Raw genomic sequence first — 15,502 nt, forward strand, 5'->3', positions numbered from 1 at the left:
CCCACTCTATCTGAACAAAAAAATGGGAAAATGTCCTCAGGTGAGGATAAAAAGACAAAACAAAACCAAAAATACTGAGGTAATTTGACTACAAAGCCACTTGAAAGTCACTAAGAAAACTAGATCAACTTAAAAAAAACTAATTAATTTTAATTTATCTTTATTGTTGAAGTATTACAGATGTCCCCTCTTTATACTCAATTGATCCCCTCCTCCCCGCTCCCACCCCACTCCTGCCTTCCCCACACTATTGTCTGTGTCCACTGGTTATGCATATATGCATAAAAGTTCTTTGATTTATCTCTCCCCACACCCCCTTCCCCCTGAGGTTCTTCAGTATAATAACCAATTTGTACTTGTTTTTTTTTTCTTTTTTATCCTCACCCGAGGACATTTTTCGATATTTTGTTCAGATAGAGTGAGTGGGAGAGAGAGAGAAACATCGACGTGAAAGCGACACATCAAGTGGTTGCCACCCACACAACCCAACCAGGGCTGGGGACAAACTGCAACCGAGGTACGTGCCCTTAGCGGGAACCGAACCTGGGTCTCTCCGGACCGCAGGCCGACGCTCTAACAGCTGAGCCAAACCGGCCAGGGCCAATTTGTACTTGTTTTTTTTTTTTTTTATGAATTTTTATTTATTTTTTTGTTACAGATATTTTACCTTTTTACCCCATTGGCACCCCCCCCCCCCCGTCCCCGGCTTAGTTGTCCATGTCCATTGGTCATGCATACATGCATATAAGTTCTGTGGTTTACCTCTTCCCACCCCCCACCCCCCATCCCCTCTTCTGAGGGATGTCAGTCTGTGCCCTACTTCCATGTGTCTGGGTCTACTGTATTCCTTGTACTTGTTAATCCCTTCATCTTTTTCGCCCATCCCTCCAATCCCCCTCCCATCTGGTAACCAACAAAAAGTTCTCTGTATCTATGAGTCTGTTTTTCTTCTGCTTGTTCATTTTGTTTGTAGATTCTATTGTTGATAGATATGTATTTGTTGCCATTTTATTGTTCATGTTTTTGATCTTCCTTTTCTTTAAGAAGACCTCTCAACATTTCATATAATACTGGTTTAGTGGTGATGAACTCCTTTAGTGTTTTCTTGTCTGGGAAACTCTTTATATGACCATCAATTCTAAATGACAGCTTCGCAGGATAGAGTAATCTTGCTTGTAGGTACTTGTTTTTCATCACTGAATATTTCTTGCCCTTCCCTTCTGGCCTGCAAAGTTTCTTTGGAAAAATCAGCTCACAGTCTTATGAGAGCTCCCTTATAGGTAACTAACTGCTTTTCTCATGATGCTTTAAAATTTTTCTCTTTATCGTTAATGTTTTGCATTTTAATTATGATGGCTTGGTGTGGGCCTCTTTGGGTTCATCTTGTTTGGGACTCTCTGTGCTTCCTGGATTTGTATATCTGTTTCCTTCACAAATTAGGGAAGTTTTCTGTCGTTATTTTTTCAAATAGGTTTTGAATTTCTTGTTCTCTCTTTTTTTCTTCTGGCACCCCCATGATGCAAATATTGGTACACTTGAAGTTGTCCCAGAGGCTTCTTACACTATCCTCAGTTTTTTGAATTATTTTTTTCTTTTTGCTGTTCTTTTTGTTTCCTTATATTCCAAATCGGTAGTTTGATTATGGCTTTACCTACTTTACTGTTTAATTTACCTGTAAATTATTCTTGATTTCAGTTAGTGCATGCTTCATTTCTGACTGGTTCTTTTTATGCTCTTGAGGTCCTTACTAAGTTCCTTGAGCATCCTTATAACCAATGTTTTTTAAAATTTTTTAATCCTCACCTGAGGACATTTTTCCATTTTTTGTTCAGATAGAGTGGGAGGGAGAGAGAGGAAGAGAGAGAGAGAGAGAAAAAAAATCGATGTGAAAGGGACATATCGAGTGGCTGCCACCCGCACGACCAACCAGGGCCAGGGACAAACTGCAACCGAGGTACGAACCCGGGTCTCTCTGGACCACAGGCCAATGCTCTAACCGCTGAACCAAACCGGCCAAGGCTAACCAATGTTTTGAACTCTGCATCTAGTAAATTGCTTGTCTCCATTTTGTTTAGTTCTTTTTCTGTTCTTTCATTTGGGGCATGTTTCTTTGTCTCATTTTGGTTGCCTCCCTGTGTTTGTTTCTATGTATTAGGTAGAGCTGCTACATCTCCTAGGCTTCCTAGGGCATTATAGCAGGTGTCCTGTAGGGTCCAGTGGCACAGCCTCCCTGGTCACCCCAGCTGGGCACTCAAGGTGCACCCCCCATATGAACTGTATACCCTTCTGTTGTAATTGAGTCTTGATTGCTGTTGGCACATCAATGGGAGGGATTTACTCAGGCTGATCAGCTACAAGGACTGGCTGTGCCCACCGACCACTGGCCTCTGACTACCTTGGAGATTCAGATGTGCAGGGCCCACCACATAGAGCAAGACTTACTTCAGCAGGGCTCTGGTACCCACTGAGTTCACCCCTTGAGTGTGCTGCTTGTGGAAGTGGTTGGGTAGTGGTGCTTCACTCTGGTCAGAAGCTGTCCACTGGGTGTGCTGGCTCTGGGGTCTCCTGAGAGGTGCAGGCCAAGGTCAGCCACTGCCTGCATTCTATCTGGGTCCACTAGGCTACCAAGCAATCTGCAGATGGCTGCTTCTTGTGCTGAAGTGCCCAGACAAGACCAACCTGTGAACCAAGGCTTCCTGCTGTTAGTGCTGGGTCTGGGGCCACTTAGTGAGAGGTATGGGTTTTGCTGAGGCCAGATGTTGCTTTTTGAGAGATATTACGAAAATCTGAAGCAGGAACCAAGACAGGCCATTCCTATGGAAATGCCACTGGAAACAGCTTGGGTGGGCCCGAAAGTTGAGTGGGGAAGGGTCTCGGGGAATCACCAAGGTGGGGCAAACAGTGTGAGGCAGGTTGCTGGAGTCTCAGTTATGTTGCTGTCTTCTGGATCTGTGAGAGAAGGAGTCATCAAAGGAACAATGGACCCTGCCAGCACTTCTGTCTGGGAGAAAGCTGTCCCTTCAGCACTCATCCTGATGCCAAACAATTCAGTTTTTCCTCACATGTCTCTGGTGCCTTTCAAGCTGCTGCCCCTGTGCTGGAGCTCAGAGGGTGTAAGCCCAAGTAAGTCTGTGCACAGGCTCTTTAAAAGGAGGTGCCTGGGACTCCAGCAGTTGCAACCTCAATCTACGCTGGTTTTTACCACCAAAAGTGGGAATTCTCTTCCTGGCACTACAAACCTGAGCTGGGGGGCCTGGGACACCTCACACCTCAGGGGGGACCTTCACAGCTGAGATATCCCTCCTGATTTTTATCCACCACACGTGTGTGGGACCAGCCCTTCCACATCTCTGCCCCTCCTACCAGTATTGAGGTGGTTTCTTCTTTAATTTTGTAGTTGTAGGATTTGCATTCAGCTCAGTTTCAGGCGGTTCTGAATGATGATTGTTTTGTAGTTCAGTTGTAATTTTGATGTGGTTGTAGGAGGAGGTGAGTACTGCATTTACCTATGCTGCCATCTTGACTGGAAGTCCAAAACCAGTATTTAAATCTAGGGCTGTCTTATTTCAAGGCTGAACTCCCTTCACACCTCCATATACAGTATCTCAGTGGTATGGCTAAATAGATGTTTTTCAGTGTGGAGATTTCAAAACAAAAGAGGTACACAGTAGCCTCTCCAAACTTGTTGAGGACAGCAAGCTTTCCTAGTGGTTTTAAACCCCTGTCACCTCCCACCTGGGTTAACACAAGCATCTCTTAGCTGATTGACCTGATTCTTCCCTTGGTTTCCTGAAGTTTATTTTCAAGACAGCAGCTTCACTGATTCTGTTAAGTTTGTATTTAAGGATTTTTGTTTTTCATTGAAGTGTAAAACACTCTACTCAAAATCCACTACTGGCTTACTATCCCAGGGTAAAAGCCAAATCCTTACAATTGTTTTTAAGGCCCTATACTACATGGTACATATCACCTCTCAGGCCCCCTATTGTACTATTCTCTCCTATAGCGCCCCCCAACACACACTCTATTGTCACCCCATCAGTCTTGTTGCTATTCCTCAGGCATGATCCTCTCTCTCTCCCTCCCACTCTATCTGAACAAAAAATGGAAAAATGTCCTTGGGTGAGGATTAAAAAAAAAGTTCAAGAAATTAGTAATATATAAATAGTGAGCTTTTAACTGTGCTGGAGAAAAAATGTTAACATGCACTCAGTAGATAAAGCCCTCAGTAGATAAAGTCTGTGGGCTAAGTAATCAGGCTACCATGGAAGAAGCAAAGCAATGCTCCTAGTTGTATGATAAAATCTATAGCTTTTATATGTTATTTGTTAAGAAATAATTCCAGAAGCACTCTGACAATACAAATTTTATTAAAAAAATAAGTAATAACATCAAAACTGTTCACAAAATCTATAATCAATGTAACCAAAATAAACAAACACCAAATTAAAAAATATATACATCTATATATATGCGCAAGAAACAAGTGCGTTTTTTGGTCCCAATATTTTTGAATATATTATCTTTATCCAAAGGAATTACATTAATGGCTAAGAAGATATTATGTAATAGATGTACAGAAATGTAACTTCATAATTTGTTTTAAGGTCTGCAGGAAATTTTTTTTCCAATTCTTTATGTCTTTGAACTCATAACCACTAAAATAATGTTAATAAGATTTCCAAGATGGACAGAGGATGTAATAACGTCTAATGGTCTGAACAATTACCAACTTAAGAAGCTACCAATAGGTAGCTACATAAAATCTGTAAAGAATTCTAAGGCATTCTTGGAATTCTTAACAAAAAACAAACACAGAAATTTTAAAGAAAAGAGATAAAAGTAGACATAACAAAATAGACATCAATAAATTTGCTGAAGAACAACATAAAACCAAGATAAAATTAAGTTAAACTTTAAATAAAAAAAAAAAATTATTAGTACTGCTGAAAACTCTGAGGGTTAATACTGGATAAAACTTTAAATGACAGTACAAATAACTGTAACTTTGGAATTTTAATTTTAGAAAAAATGTTCCCCAAGAGCATGAAAGTAACCTTGGTTCCCTACATAGCCAGTTTTTATATTCATTGGACTGCATGCATGCTAGAAGACTAAAGGGCAGCAGCCAAAATGATTACACTTCAATTTGGGTGATAAAGCATTGATTAGCTGGGCTTTTCTTGGTCAAAAGCAACCATAAACTTAAGATCAAGAACCAAAGCCCACAGTGGGAAGTTGTGTTCAATTTGGTGGGCCTTGAGGTCATCTCTGGCCAAATTAGCATCAGCCAGTCATGAAGGAAGGGACTCTCCCCAAGACCTAATCTCCTAAGGCCACAACCTACAGGAGGTCTCACAGTTAAACAATTCACATTCTTTTGAAAGAGAGAACAGGCATCAGTTGTGTCCAACGAAGGGGGACACTGACCAGGAGTACCCTGGACATTTTTTGAAATTTCTGTGTTGCTTCTGCATCTGAAAAATATGAAAAATAGAACAATGACAGACAAGGAACGAGAAGACAGCTATCTGACCTAAAAATGTAAGATTTATAAGAAATTAACTAAGAAATCAGACAAAAACAGACAAAAAAGGATGAATAGCCATCATTTGGAATGCAATATTCTGAAGGCAAATACAGCAGAGAAAAACACAAATTATTTTAAGCAAAGCAAAGAAAGACCATAGCAAACAAGTTATTTTTGGAGAAAGCCAACTGGAGAAGAAAAGCATGTTAAGATATGTAAACCTGACACAAAGATAAGGTGGAATAAGAATCTAGTGCCATCTGAAAGCTGAAAAGAGCTGAATAATGAGAGCTAGTGTCATGAACTTGGGTGTTTAACCATTTTCGTGTGAGAAAACACTTCAGAACTTTGAACTTAGGAAACTGGCTCTGTGTAAGAAAACATCTCAGAACTTTGAACTTTTAGGAAATTCCAACTTGTCTTGCACCAGGTTGCACGAGCTCCATAGAGCAGGAATCTATTTCAACAAGCAGCTTTAAAAACAAAAACAAAAATAAAATACTTTAATATTTTTCATTTCTATTAATGATACATTAAAAATATGCAACAGTGCTAAAATCCATCAAAGAAAAAAGCACTGAATAAAAATAAACTTACTCAGAAGTGGGTTCAGAAGTTGGGTTACTTTCGGGAACTGAAATCAGAAGAGGTTTACATTTAAAATAGCACATATGATGAGTGAGACTATCAATTTAATAAAATTAAGACCCCATATTGTGGCTCATCAAAAATATAGGAATAAATATCAGAAATTCAAAGTAATGCAATTATATATACATACCATTCTCTATTACAACTTGGCAAGTATGAGTTTTACGTTGACTTAAGTGTTTAGCCATACGATCTAAACCATAAGAATCAGTTAGAAAATCACATTTAAGGCACACTAGAGTAATGCCCCTATAAAAAAAAAAGATAGAAGAAAAGTTTTTATCTTTTATGAAAATCCATATACAGGTTCAAATATTATTTTTCCACGTAATAACTCGATTGCTCTTTATGCATCATGACCACCACTTTTCAATTTTGTTATATGTTTGATATATCCGAGTTTTAGAAAATGACATAGCTGTGTCTAAGTTATACTGACATTTAGTGCTTTATAAAATGTTCCCTCTCATACCAGTTGCTAAAAGATAGGAGTCAAAAGACCTAAAGCCCAGTTGTGACTCCACTAACAACTTATATAACATGTGCAAGGCACAATCTTTCTGTACCTTTGCTCATCTGCAAAGCAAGAATATAATATTGATTCATTCAATATACATTTGCTGAGGGCCTTCTTTATACATTCTGTGGAGCCTACAGTCTAAAATCTTAAGTGACAATAAAAATCAGGAAAAAAAATGAAAAGGCTTTAAAAAGAAATCATTAAGCCTGGTCAGTGTGGCTCAGTGGTTGAGTGTTGACCCATGCACTAAGAGATCGCTGGTTCAAATCCTGGTCAGGGCACATGCCCAAGTCCCCAAGTTGTGGGCCCAGTTCCCAGTGTGGGGCATGCAGGAGGCAGCCAATCGATGTTCTCTCTCATTGATCTTTCTTTTTTTTTTTTATCCTCACCTGAGGACATTTTTCAATTTTTTTGTTCAGATAGAGTGGGAGAGAGAGAGGGGGAGACAGATGGGGGGAGAGAGATAGAGAGAGAAACATCAATGTGGAAGGGACACACTGAGTGGCTGCCACTGCAAACCCAACCAGGGCCGGGGACAAACTACAACTGAGGTGTGCGCTCTTAGTGGGAACTGAACCCGGGTCTCTCTGGACCGCAGGCTGACGCTCTAACTGCTGAGCCAAACTGGCCAGGGCTCATTGATCTTTCTATCTCTCTTCCTCTTCCTTCCTCTTTCTCTAAAAATCAATAAAGAAAAAAAAATAAAAAACGAAATAATTAAAAATAATGTAATTATTGTTATCAAAGCATAAACCTACTTTTATAGTTCATTTTACATTTAAATACTTTAAATTTAAGTATTTCATCTGTATAGAAATAAAAACCAGTAGCGCACCTTAGACTGACTTCTTCTCTGTAGCTCTAGTCATTTTTTTATTAATTTACTTTTGTTACAGATGTTTCTTCCTTTCCCCCATTGACACCCTCCTCCCAATCCCGCCCCCCCCCCCCCACAGCATTGTTGTCTATGTCTATTGCTTATGCATGCATGCATGTAAGTTCTTTGGTTTATCTCTTCCTTTCCCCCGCCCGCCTCCTCTTGCAGCTCCAGTCTTAACAGTTTGTTGTGTATTTATATCTGTCACATTGGCACATCAAAAATGATCTTCCTAAAACTGGTCATGTACTTTCCTCCCCATCCCTGAAAATCACTCCTTTTGAATAGTCTCTTTTATGATGTCATGTCCCCAACACAAAGGCTCAAAATTGTAGTTATCCCTGACTCTCTTTTTCCTTAAAACTGTCAATATTTCAAACATTTTATGATACTAACAATTTACTGAGCACTTACTTTGTCAGGCTGAAGGTTTCCGACATATCATCTCATCTAAATCTTATAGAAACCCAAAGAAGTAAGTACTATAATTATAACTTTTTTATAGAGGACAGGGTCAGGTTTGGTAACTTAATAAGGCCAGGACCAGTTTTGAAACTCAGCCCTTTGATTCCAGAGCCCATGTTCTTAAACATAATGTAATACCACATCACTATCTTAACCCAGGTTCTTATTAAATCAGTCTTAACTACCACAAAAGTCTTGAGCAGTCTATGTGCCTTACACAATGACAAGTCACCTTTTATACCTCTCCAAACTGATCTTTAGTACTCCTGATTCTGCACAAAACACCAATGGTTTCCCCAATGTCCTCAAATTAAAAGAGGGTCCAAATTCCCTAACCATTTTTCAAGGATTCCACAATGTGGATCTAAGCTAAAAACTATTGCCTCAGACTTTGATCTCAATACTATTTATATGAACTTCATGCTCTACCCAAACTGTACCATGACTACTGCTTTCTTCCTTTCTGCATTTTTATTTATGTTATTTCTTCTAACCAGAATGCCCTTGTTCCTTTTTGTATAAGTAGAAACCTCTCCTCTCTTTGAAATCATTAACTCTCATGAAACTCATTACAAATCTCCTTGTATAATGGTAGTTATTTAGTGGATTCTGAGCTTAAATGTTGTGGTATAACCTAAGTTAATTATCAGTACCTTTAGAAATGTTCATCAACAATTTCTTCTGCATAGTAAAGAAGTTGTGCACTTTTCTTTATTTCAAAAAGAAAAAAAATCCTTACGAATTATGAAGCTATTTATTGATCAAAACCAAAAAAGCATGTTACTTTACTAGGTATCTTAAATGTCTTCAATATGATGAACACCACTGAAACAAAGTTTAGCTAGAGAATATATCCCCTCTTTGATCTAAGTATATAATAAATAGAACTCTAATATGTTCAGTAGCAATGATTTCATTTTCCAAACTAGGCCCTACAGCAATAGAAAAATTACTATAATTTTCCAATAGAGAAAACGTAAAAAGATCAACTAGTTAGTTACCTGAGAGTTCCACAATGCTTATGAAAAAGAGGAGACTGCTTACTTGGATGGCTGCTATGAGAGCTGAAAAGATAACAGACAAATGAGATTTTATTACATAATAAATCATATTAATTTTATGACTGTGTTTTAAATAAAAAATCCTGTTATAAATTATAAAATCTTATTAGTCATCTCTGTTTACTTCAAAAATTTTATTTTACATTTCGCTTTGCCTATACATTTTCTAACAACATATATCTCTCAGAATATTCTTTTTTTTTTTTTTTATCCTCACCTGAGGACATTTTTCGATATTTTGTTCAGATAGAGTGGGAGAAAGAGAGAGAGAGAGAGAGAGAGAGAGAGAGAGAGAGAGAGAGATCGACGTGAAAGGGACACATCGAGTGGTTGCCACCCACACGACCCAACCAGGGCCAGGGACAAACTACAACCGAGGTACCCGGGTCTCTCTGGACCACAGGCCGACGCTCTAACCGCTGAGCCAAACCAGCCAGAGCCCTGAGAATATTCTTAAATGATCAGTACCTCAACATTATATATAAAAAAATCTTGGCATTGCCCTGGCTGGTGTGGCTCAGTTGGCTGGCATGTAGTCCTGTACATCAAAAGATTGTGGATTCAATCCCCTGTCAAGGCACATACCCAGGTTGCAGGTCTCGTACAGAAGGCAACCGATCGACGTTTCTTTCTTTCTCTCCCCCTCTCCCTTCCTCTCTAAAATCAACAAAAACACATCCTTGGGTGAGGAGTAAAAAAAAAACCTCAAAGTTAAAAATGCAAAGACCATCATATTAAAATTTCCGACTTTTAAGAGTCAGCCCTGCTGGTGTGGCTCAGTGGATTGAGCATTGTTCCATGGACTGAGAGGTCCCTTTTCAGTTCCCGATCAGGCCATATGCCTTGTAGGAGGCAGCCCATTAATGTTTCTCTCTCACATCGATGTTTCTCTCTCTCTCTGAAAAATCAATAAAAACATAAAAAAGAGTTGAAAACATTATAAAAGGTATTTGCTAATAATGTATTTTGCTATAATATAAATTGTTACACTCTGGCTGGTTTGGATCAGTGGTTAGAGCGTCGGCCTGTGGACCAGAGAGTTTCAGGTTCGGTTCCCACTAAGGGCATGTACCTCGGTTGTAGTTTGTCCCCGGCCCCAGTTAGGGTTGTGTGGGTGGCAGCTGGTCAATGTGTCTCTCTCACATTGATGTTTCTCTCCCTCTCTGTTTCACCCTGAAGATAATGCAAAAATGTTCTCATGTAAGGATTAAAATAAATATATATATATATATATATATAGTTAATTGTTACAAATAATAATGATCCTTTGTAATCTTAATATACTTAGTGAGTAGGAAAATCTGAATGATCCTCAAAGTAAATGCTACCTGGGCTAAATGCCATTACTTACCATCAGTAAAGTGAAACATTTAAATAATCTTTTGCAATTACTAGGAGAGCTTTTAAGGAAAGTAAATTAAAGGAAACAGAGCTCAGGAGTGAAAACAATAATTCCTTTACACAAAGAACAGAAAATCACTAACCAAAATTTTCAGTCAATGGTAATAGCTTTTATATCCCCTTTTAAACTGATAAAAAAAGCTTTCCTGTATTAGAAAGCCAGACAGGATTAGCCAGAACTGGCATAGCACAGTATTATCCAAAGTGTGGTCCATGGACCAGCAGTGTCTGCATCACCTAGGAGCCTATTAGAAATACAAAGTTTCAGGTTCCACTCTAGACCTACTGAATTAATCTCTGCTGGTAGGAACCAAAAATCAGTTTCAATAAGTTTTAGAAGAAATTGTTATGCAAAATAAATTTTGAGAAGCATTAGCCCTAGTTTGCACTGACAGACCCAAGCCAGCCAACACAGTGGGTCATGTTACCCTTACACACAAGGTAACAATCACCAGCATATCATGTATATATAAGTAAAGAAAGATTGGTTAGTTATAATCCCAAGAAAATATCCCCAAAGTAGGTGCCATGGTGAATACAAAGAACTGCTTTCTCAAGTAGATAAAACAGACACATATTTAATGAGGTAGAACGACTGAGTGGTACCAAACCCAAAGAAAGCAATGATTCCTGAGTGGATGTGGCAATCAGATACTTCACAGAAAAAGGTAAACTGAGAGGAAAGAAGAGGGACATTTCGGGAGTAACAAAAAATAAAGAAAAGCCATTTTGGTTAGAGTTAGTATGGGCTGGGAGTAAAGGTATTCAACCTCTGAGAAAATAAAGCCTCTGTATGTACAGAATTCAAATGTATGGCATAATCCACACTGGGTTTGAGTGAGAGTGTACCAGTCAGGGGAGAGTGCCTGAGGCAACATGGAAAACAAAGTACCATAGAAGTAGGGGAAATGGAAAGAGTCCTACAAGGCCCTTGGAAGAGTAGAAGAACTTAGTTCTGTATGGGGTTAATGATGAGTAAGCACTCAGTGTGTGATGACAATGCAGTGTAGGGTTGGGGTTCGCTGGAAATTAGGAAAAGGTTATGAAGGAAGCCTGTGGCCAATTGGGAATATTTTGGGATAGGATAGCGCTGGGGATCCTCGTAGACAGTTGAGGAGTCTATGGAAATGGAAAAGAAGAGGCCAAAATGACCCATAGTTTTAAGAAACACCAGAAATATTTTTCAATTTAATCTTCTACAAATTAGGGACAGAATTAAAACCCTGTTGGGACAGCCATGTGCTTGGTACAGAATGAGAGACCAGCATTTTCCTAGCAGTATACTGAGAGAAAGTTTGGCTGGGGCCTGGTTTAGAGCAACTGAGGTATGGGTGCAGAACCACTGTAATAGCTGGGAGGCAGAGTGATAAATTGCAGAAGGTGGACTGTTAGGAAGACATGATGAATAGTGGCAGATCAAAAGAACTTGACAGGCTTCTGAAACTTAAAGTGAAGTCACAGAGGAATAAGAACAAAAACTAGTAGCTTTAGTAATTAGGACATGACTGGTAACTGTTAAATGTTAAAGCAGCAGCTTTAACTGGTAAGAAGGGGTGATACTCAGATTACAAAGGGCAAAGAAATGACAAATAAGATAGTAAAGGATACTCTTTACAAATGCTGTCAATAAAAGGACTAAAATATGCAAAGTAAAGGTAAATCTCCTTCATCTTAAAAACAAAACAAAACAAAACAAACAAACAAACAAACAACACCCGAAAATATTTGCAGGCAGAAGGAATGGTAGGGAGAAAGAGATGAAATGAAGATGTAAAACAGCTGAATAAGGCTACAAAGGAAATGGGGGAGATAAGAGACAGGGTAAACTTTGAAAAAGTAGGACATATCTTTTTCTGAAATTAATGTCTGAAGGGAAAAACTTGAGGTAGAAAAGTTAATCTTGGGAAAAATGAAAAGGATGACCTCTGAGCAGTTAGAAAAGGATAACAACTGAGAAATTAGAATAAAATCTTGAGAGCATTTAAAAGGATTTAAACAGATCTTATAGATAAAAATAAAGAAATATTTTTTAAAAGAGAGGACCAAATTAAAGTGGATCATGAATTAAGAGCTGATTGAATCAAGCACAGCTTCCTAGTCTATAACTGAGAGCTTTAAAAGGATAAAATATTCAAGGATTGCAAGGTTAAGCATGATTAAAGATGGAAAGGATTACAGGACATAAACAAAGTGACATTCAAAAAGATGACCTTGAGTGTGAGGTTGACTACGAAGTTGGATTGGTGCTGCTGGACTAAAAAGAGGTGTCCAAAGTCTGAAAGTCATGGAGTAATGAGAATTCAAAGTGAATAATTTATATGATGAGGTAAAATGGGTCGGTGGTAAAATGAGGGTACAACATGTCAGAGGTGGATATAAAGTGCTGGCTTTAAAGAAGTCAAGGTACCAGGTCAGGCTGATCATCAAGGGGGGAAAAACATCTTGCAAGCCAAGTGCTAAAGCTATTAAAAAATGTGGGCAAATCCCAGAAAGTGGAAGCTAACTATGACCAAAAAGGAAGTTAAAAGTAATATAGAGGTCTTGTTATGATTTAAGAGAAAAACACTTTTATTGGTTATATCTTATTTCTGACTAAAAATAAATGGAACTACCTTAATTTGAATAATCAACTTAACATAATTAATCCCCCAAATTTTTGTGTATTAAAAATAATCCATCCTGAAGGAAGTGCATACAAATGAAAGTAATATGGGCTCTGAAGTCTTTTTCTAGGATAAAGTATATGGTAGGTTCTCAAACAATATAAATTGAATTGGTGTATGAAAAGAAATTCCAACAGTAGCATCATGACTGGAATATCCCTATAGTTTCTCATTTCACATTTCATTGAATGGATGCAAAGAAAGATAGCTTAAAAGATGAATGGACAGAGGGATGGATCAGAGAGACAAAGGGGTAGAGAGGAGGGAGAAACAGAGAGAGCACACAATAACGTGAGCACCAATAATCGTCTTAGCATCTTTGACAAATCTGGTGTCTCTCAAAGTGACTACTCATGTGGTTACATGTATTTATTTAATAAATATTTTAAAAACATTTAACATTTTATGTTTGGAAATGACCACTTTTTGAAAGACTTAAAAAAACAAATTTCCCTAACAAATTTATTTTAAGGTCATTAGTTTAACTTCTTGAAATTTTTGTGCCACTAATTTCATGAATTATTAAGCTAGAAAATAGTACTGGGTAATAGCCTAGGAGCTCCCTATTGCTAGATCCTTTTAGCTCCTTGATGTGACAAACTGGCTTTTAATAGGACAAATTTGTTTGGAAAAAAACAAGCAAACATCTTCAAAGGCAGTTTTGATTGTCAGTGTACATATGTAACTTACCTCACCATATGATTTATAAAGGCTTTGTTACAGTTAGTGTTGTATTTGCAAAAATTACAGTGGATATATATTGAAAAGTGGCTTGCAAAATCTTTTATTTTGGAATGACACTCAATGCACTTGTGAACTCCTCGATAACACCTTATGAAGACAGAAAAAATGATAAAATTTATATTGTAAAACAAAAATAATAAGATAAAGCATTATCAACATTTTATTAATTGAAGCTAAGATATTTAAGTTAGCACCTTTAAATAGAGACCTATAATTCGAAAATTTTCTTTGAAACAAGTTAGAATAAGTACAAAAAATCTAATAGCAGTCAACCTTTCCCTGGAGTCAAAAAGATCATATTAACCAATTCAACTTTCACAAGATATAAACACAAAATATAAGATTAGTATAAAAGATGAAAATTGTACAATAAACATGGTAATTCAAGTTTTGCCCAACAGTTGTAAAAAATACCTTTTTACTACTTGACCTTTATGCCAGATAAGTAATCATCATGTAAATGTGCAAGGGAGTTTGTTATATGGTAAATTATATTAAAATAAACCTTTAATATTTAATATTAAATTGACATTGCAAATCAGGAATAAAAGATATTACCTTAAGTTCTTCAAAGCTATACTTATTTTGTTCTTTCTGTTGCGTTGTTTCTTTTGCTTATAAGAGGCTTTTGTTTTGCATTTAGATGTACCTCTACTCTGCTTACTTGCACTGGATAGTTTACTTGCAGTGGATATAGTTGAACGAGCCTTACGCATCTTAGATTTATTTGCATTTGATTTTGTGGAATTTTTAGCAGTTGTATTTTTAGACTTTGGAGGTGAGACCTGAAGAGAAGAAGTGCTAGGAGTATCACTGGAAGATGTAGTTGATGGCTTTGAATGAAGAGATCCAAATGAAGCTCGAATAGTAACCTATAAATATAAAGGCAATATACATTTTAATAAAATTAATCATTACAATAATATTATAAAGGTCACTGCAAGCACTCACAGTATGGTCAATTGGTTTTTGACAAAGGGTGCCAAAGGAATTCAGTGAGGGAAACAACAAATGGTGCTGGGACATATGGCTATCTACATGCAAATAAATCTGGATCTCTACTAGATATAAAAATTAACTCAAAATGTATCAAAAGACCAAATTGTAAGAGCTAAAACTATAAAACTCTTAGGAGAAAACATAATAAATCTTCATGACTGTGGGTTAGACAATAAGTTCTTAAACATAACACCAAAGGCACAAGGAACCAAAGAAAAATTAGATAGATTGGACTTCATAAAAATTTCAAACTTTTGTGCTTCAAAGGACACCATTAAGAAAGTGAAAAGACTGAGAGAAAATATTAGCAAAACATATATCTAATAAGGGACTTATATACAGAATATATAAACAACTCTTACAACTCAATATAAAGACAAATAACCTGGAGTGGTGAACACACAATAGTGTACAGATGATATGTTGTGGAACTGTGCAACTGAAAACTGTATAATTTTGTTAACCAGTCACTCTAATAAATTCAATAAAAAGGAAAAAAAAAAGACAAATAATACAATTTTAAAATGGGCAAGTAGCCTGGCCAGTGTGGCTCAGTGGTTGAGCATTGACCCATGCACCAAGAGGTTGCCA

General features: G+C 37.4%; 1 protein-coding gene across 3 annotated transcripts in view; it reads right to left on the reverse strand.

The window, feature by feature from the left end:
- Window positions 1-5,588: 5,588 nt before the first annotated feature.
- Window positions 5,589-15,502, reverse strand: part of ZNF280C (zinc finger protein 280C) — an 88,165-nt gene continuing 78,251 nt past the window's right edge. For all 3 annotated transcript variants that reach the window (XM_036271543.1, XM_036271541.1, XM_036271540.1), the window contains exons 16-21: window positions 14,471-14,784; window positions 13,859-13,999; window positions 9,045-9,107; window positions 6,312-6,430; window positions 6,128-6,164; window positions 5,589-6,003 (exon numbers count right to left, since the gene is read on the reverse strand). In XM_036271543.1, coding sequence (XP_036127436.1) covers window positions 5,988-6,003; window positions 6,128-6,164; window positions 6,312-6,430; window positions 9,045-9,107; window positions 13,859-13,999; window positions 14,471-14,784 — 690 coding nt within the window. In that variant the 3' untranslated portion in view covers window positions 5,589-5,987. The remainder of the gene's footprint in view (window positions 6,004-6,127; window positions 6,165-6,311; window positions 6,431-9,044; window positions 9,108-13,858; window positions 14,000-14,470; window positions 14,785-15,502) is intronic.

This window comes from Molossus molossus, unplaced genomic scaffold, assembly GCF_014108415.1.
Source record: "Molossus molossus isolate mMolMol1 unplaced genomic scaffold, mMolMol1.p scaffold_m16_p_2, whole genome shotgun sequence".
Taxonomy (NCBI): domain Eukaryota; kingdom Metazoa; phylum Chordata; class Mammalia; order Chiroptera; family Molossidae; genus Molossus; species Molossus molossus.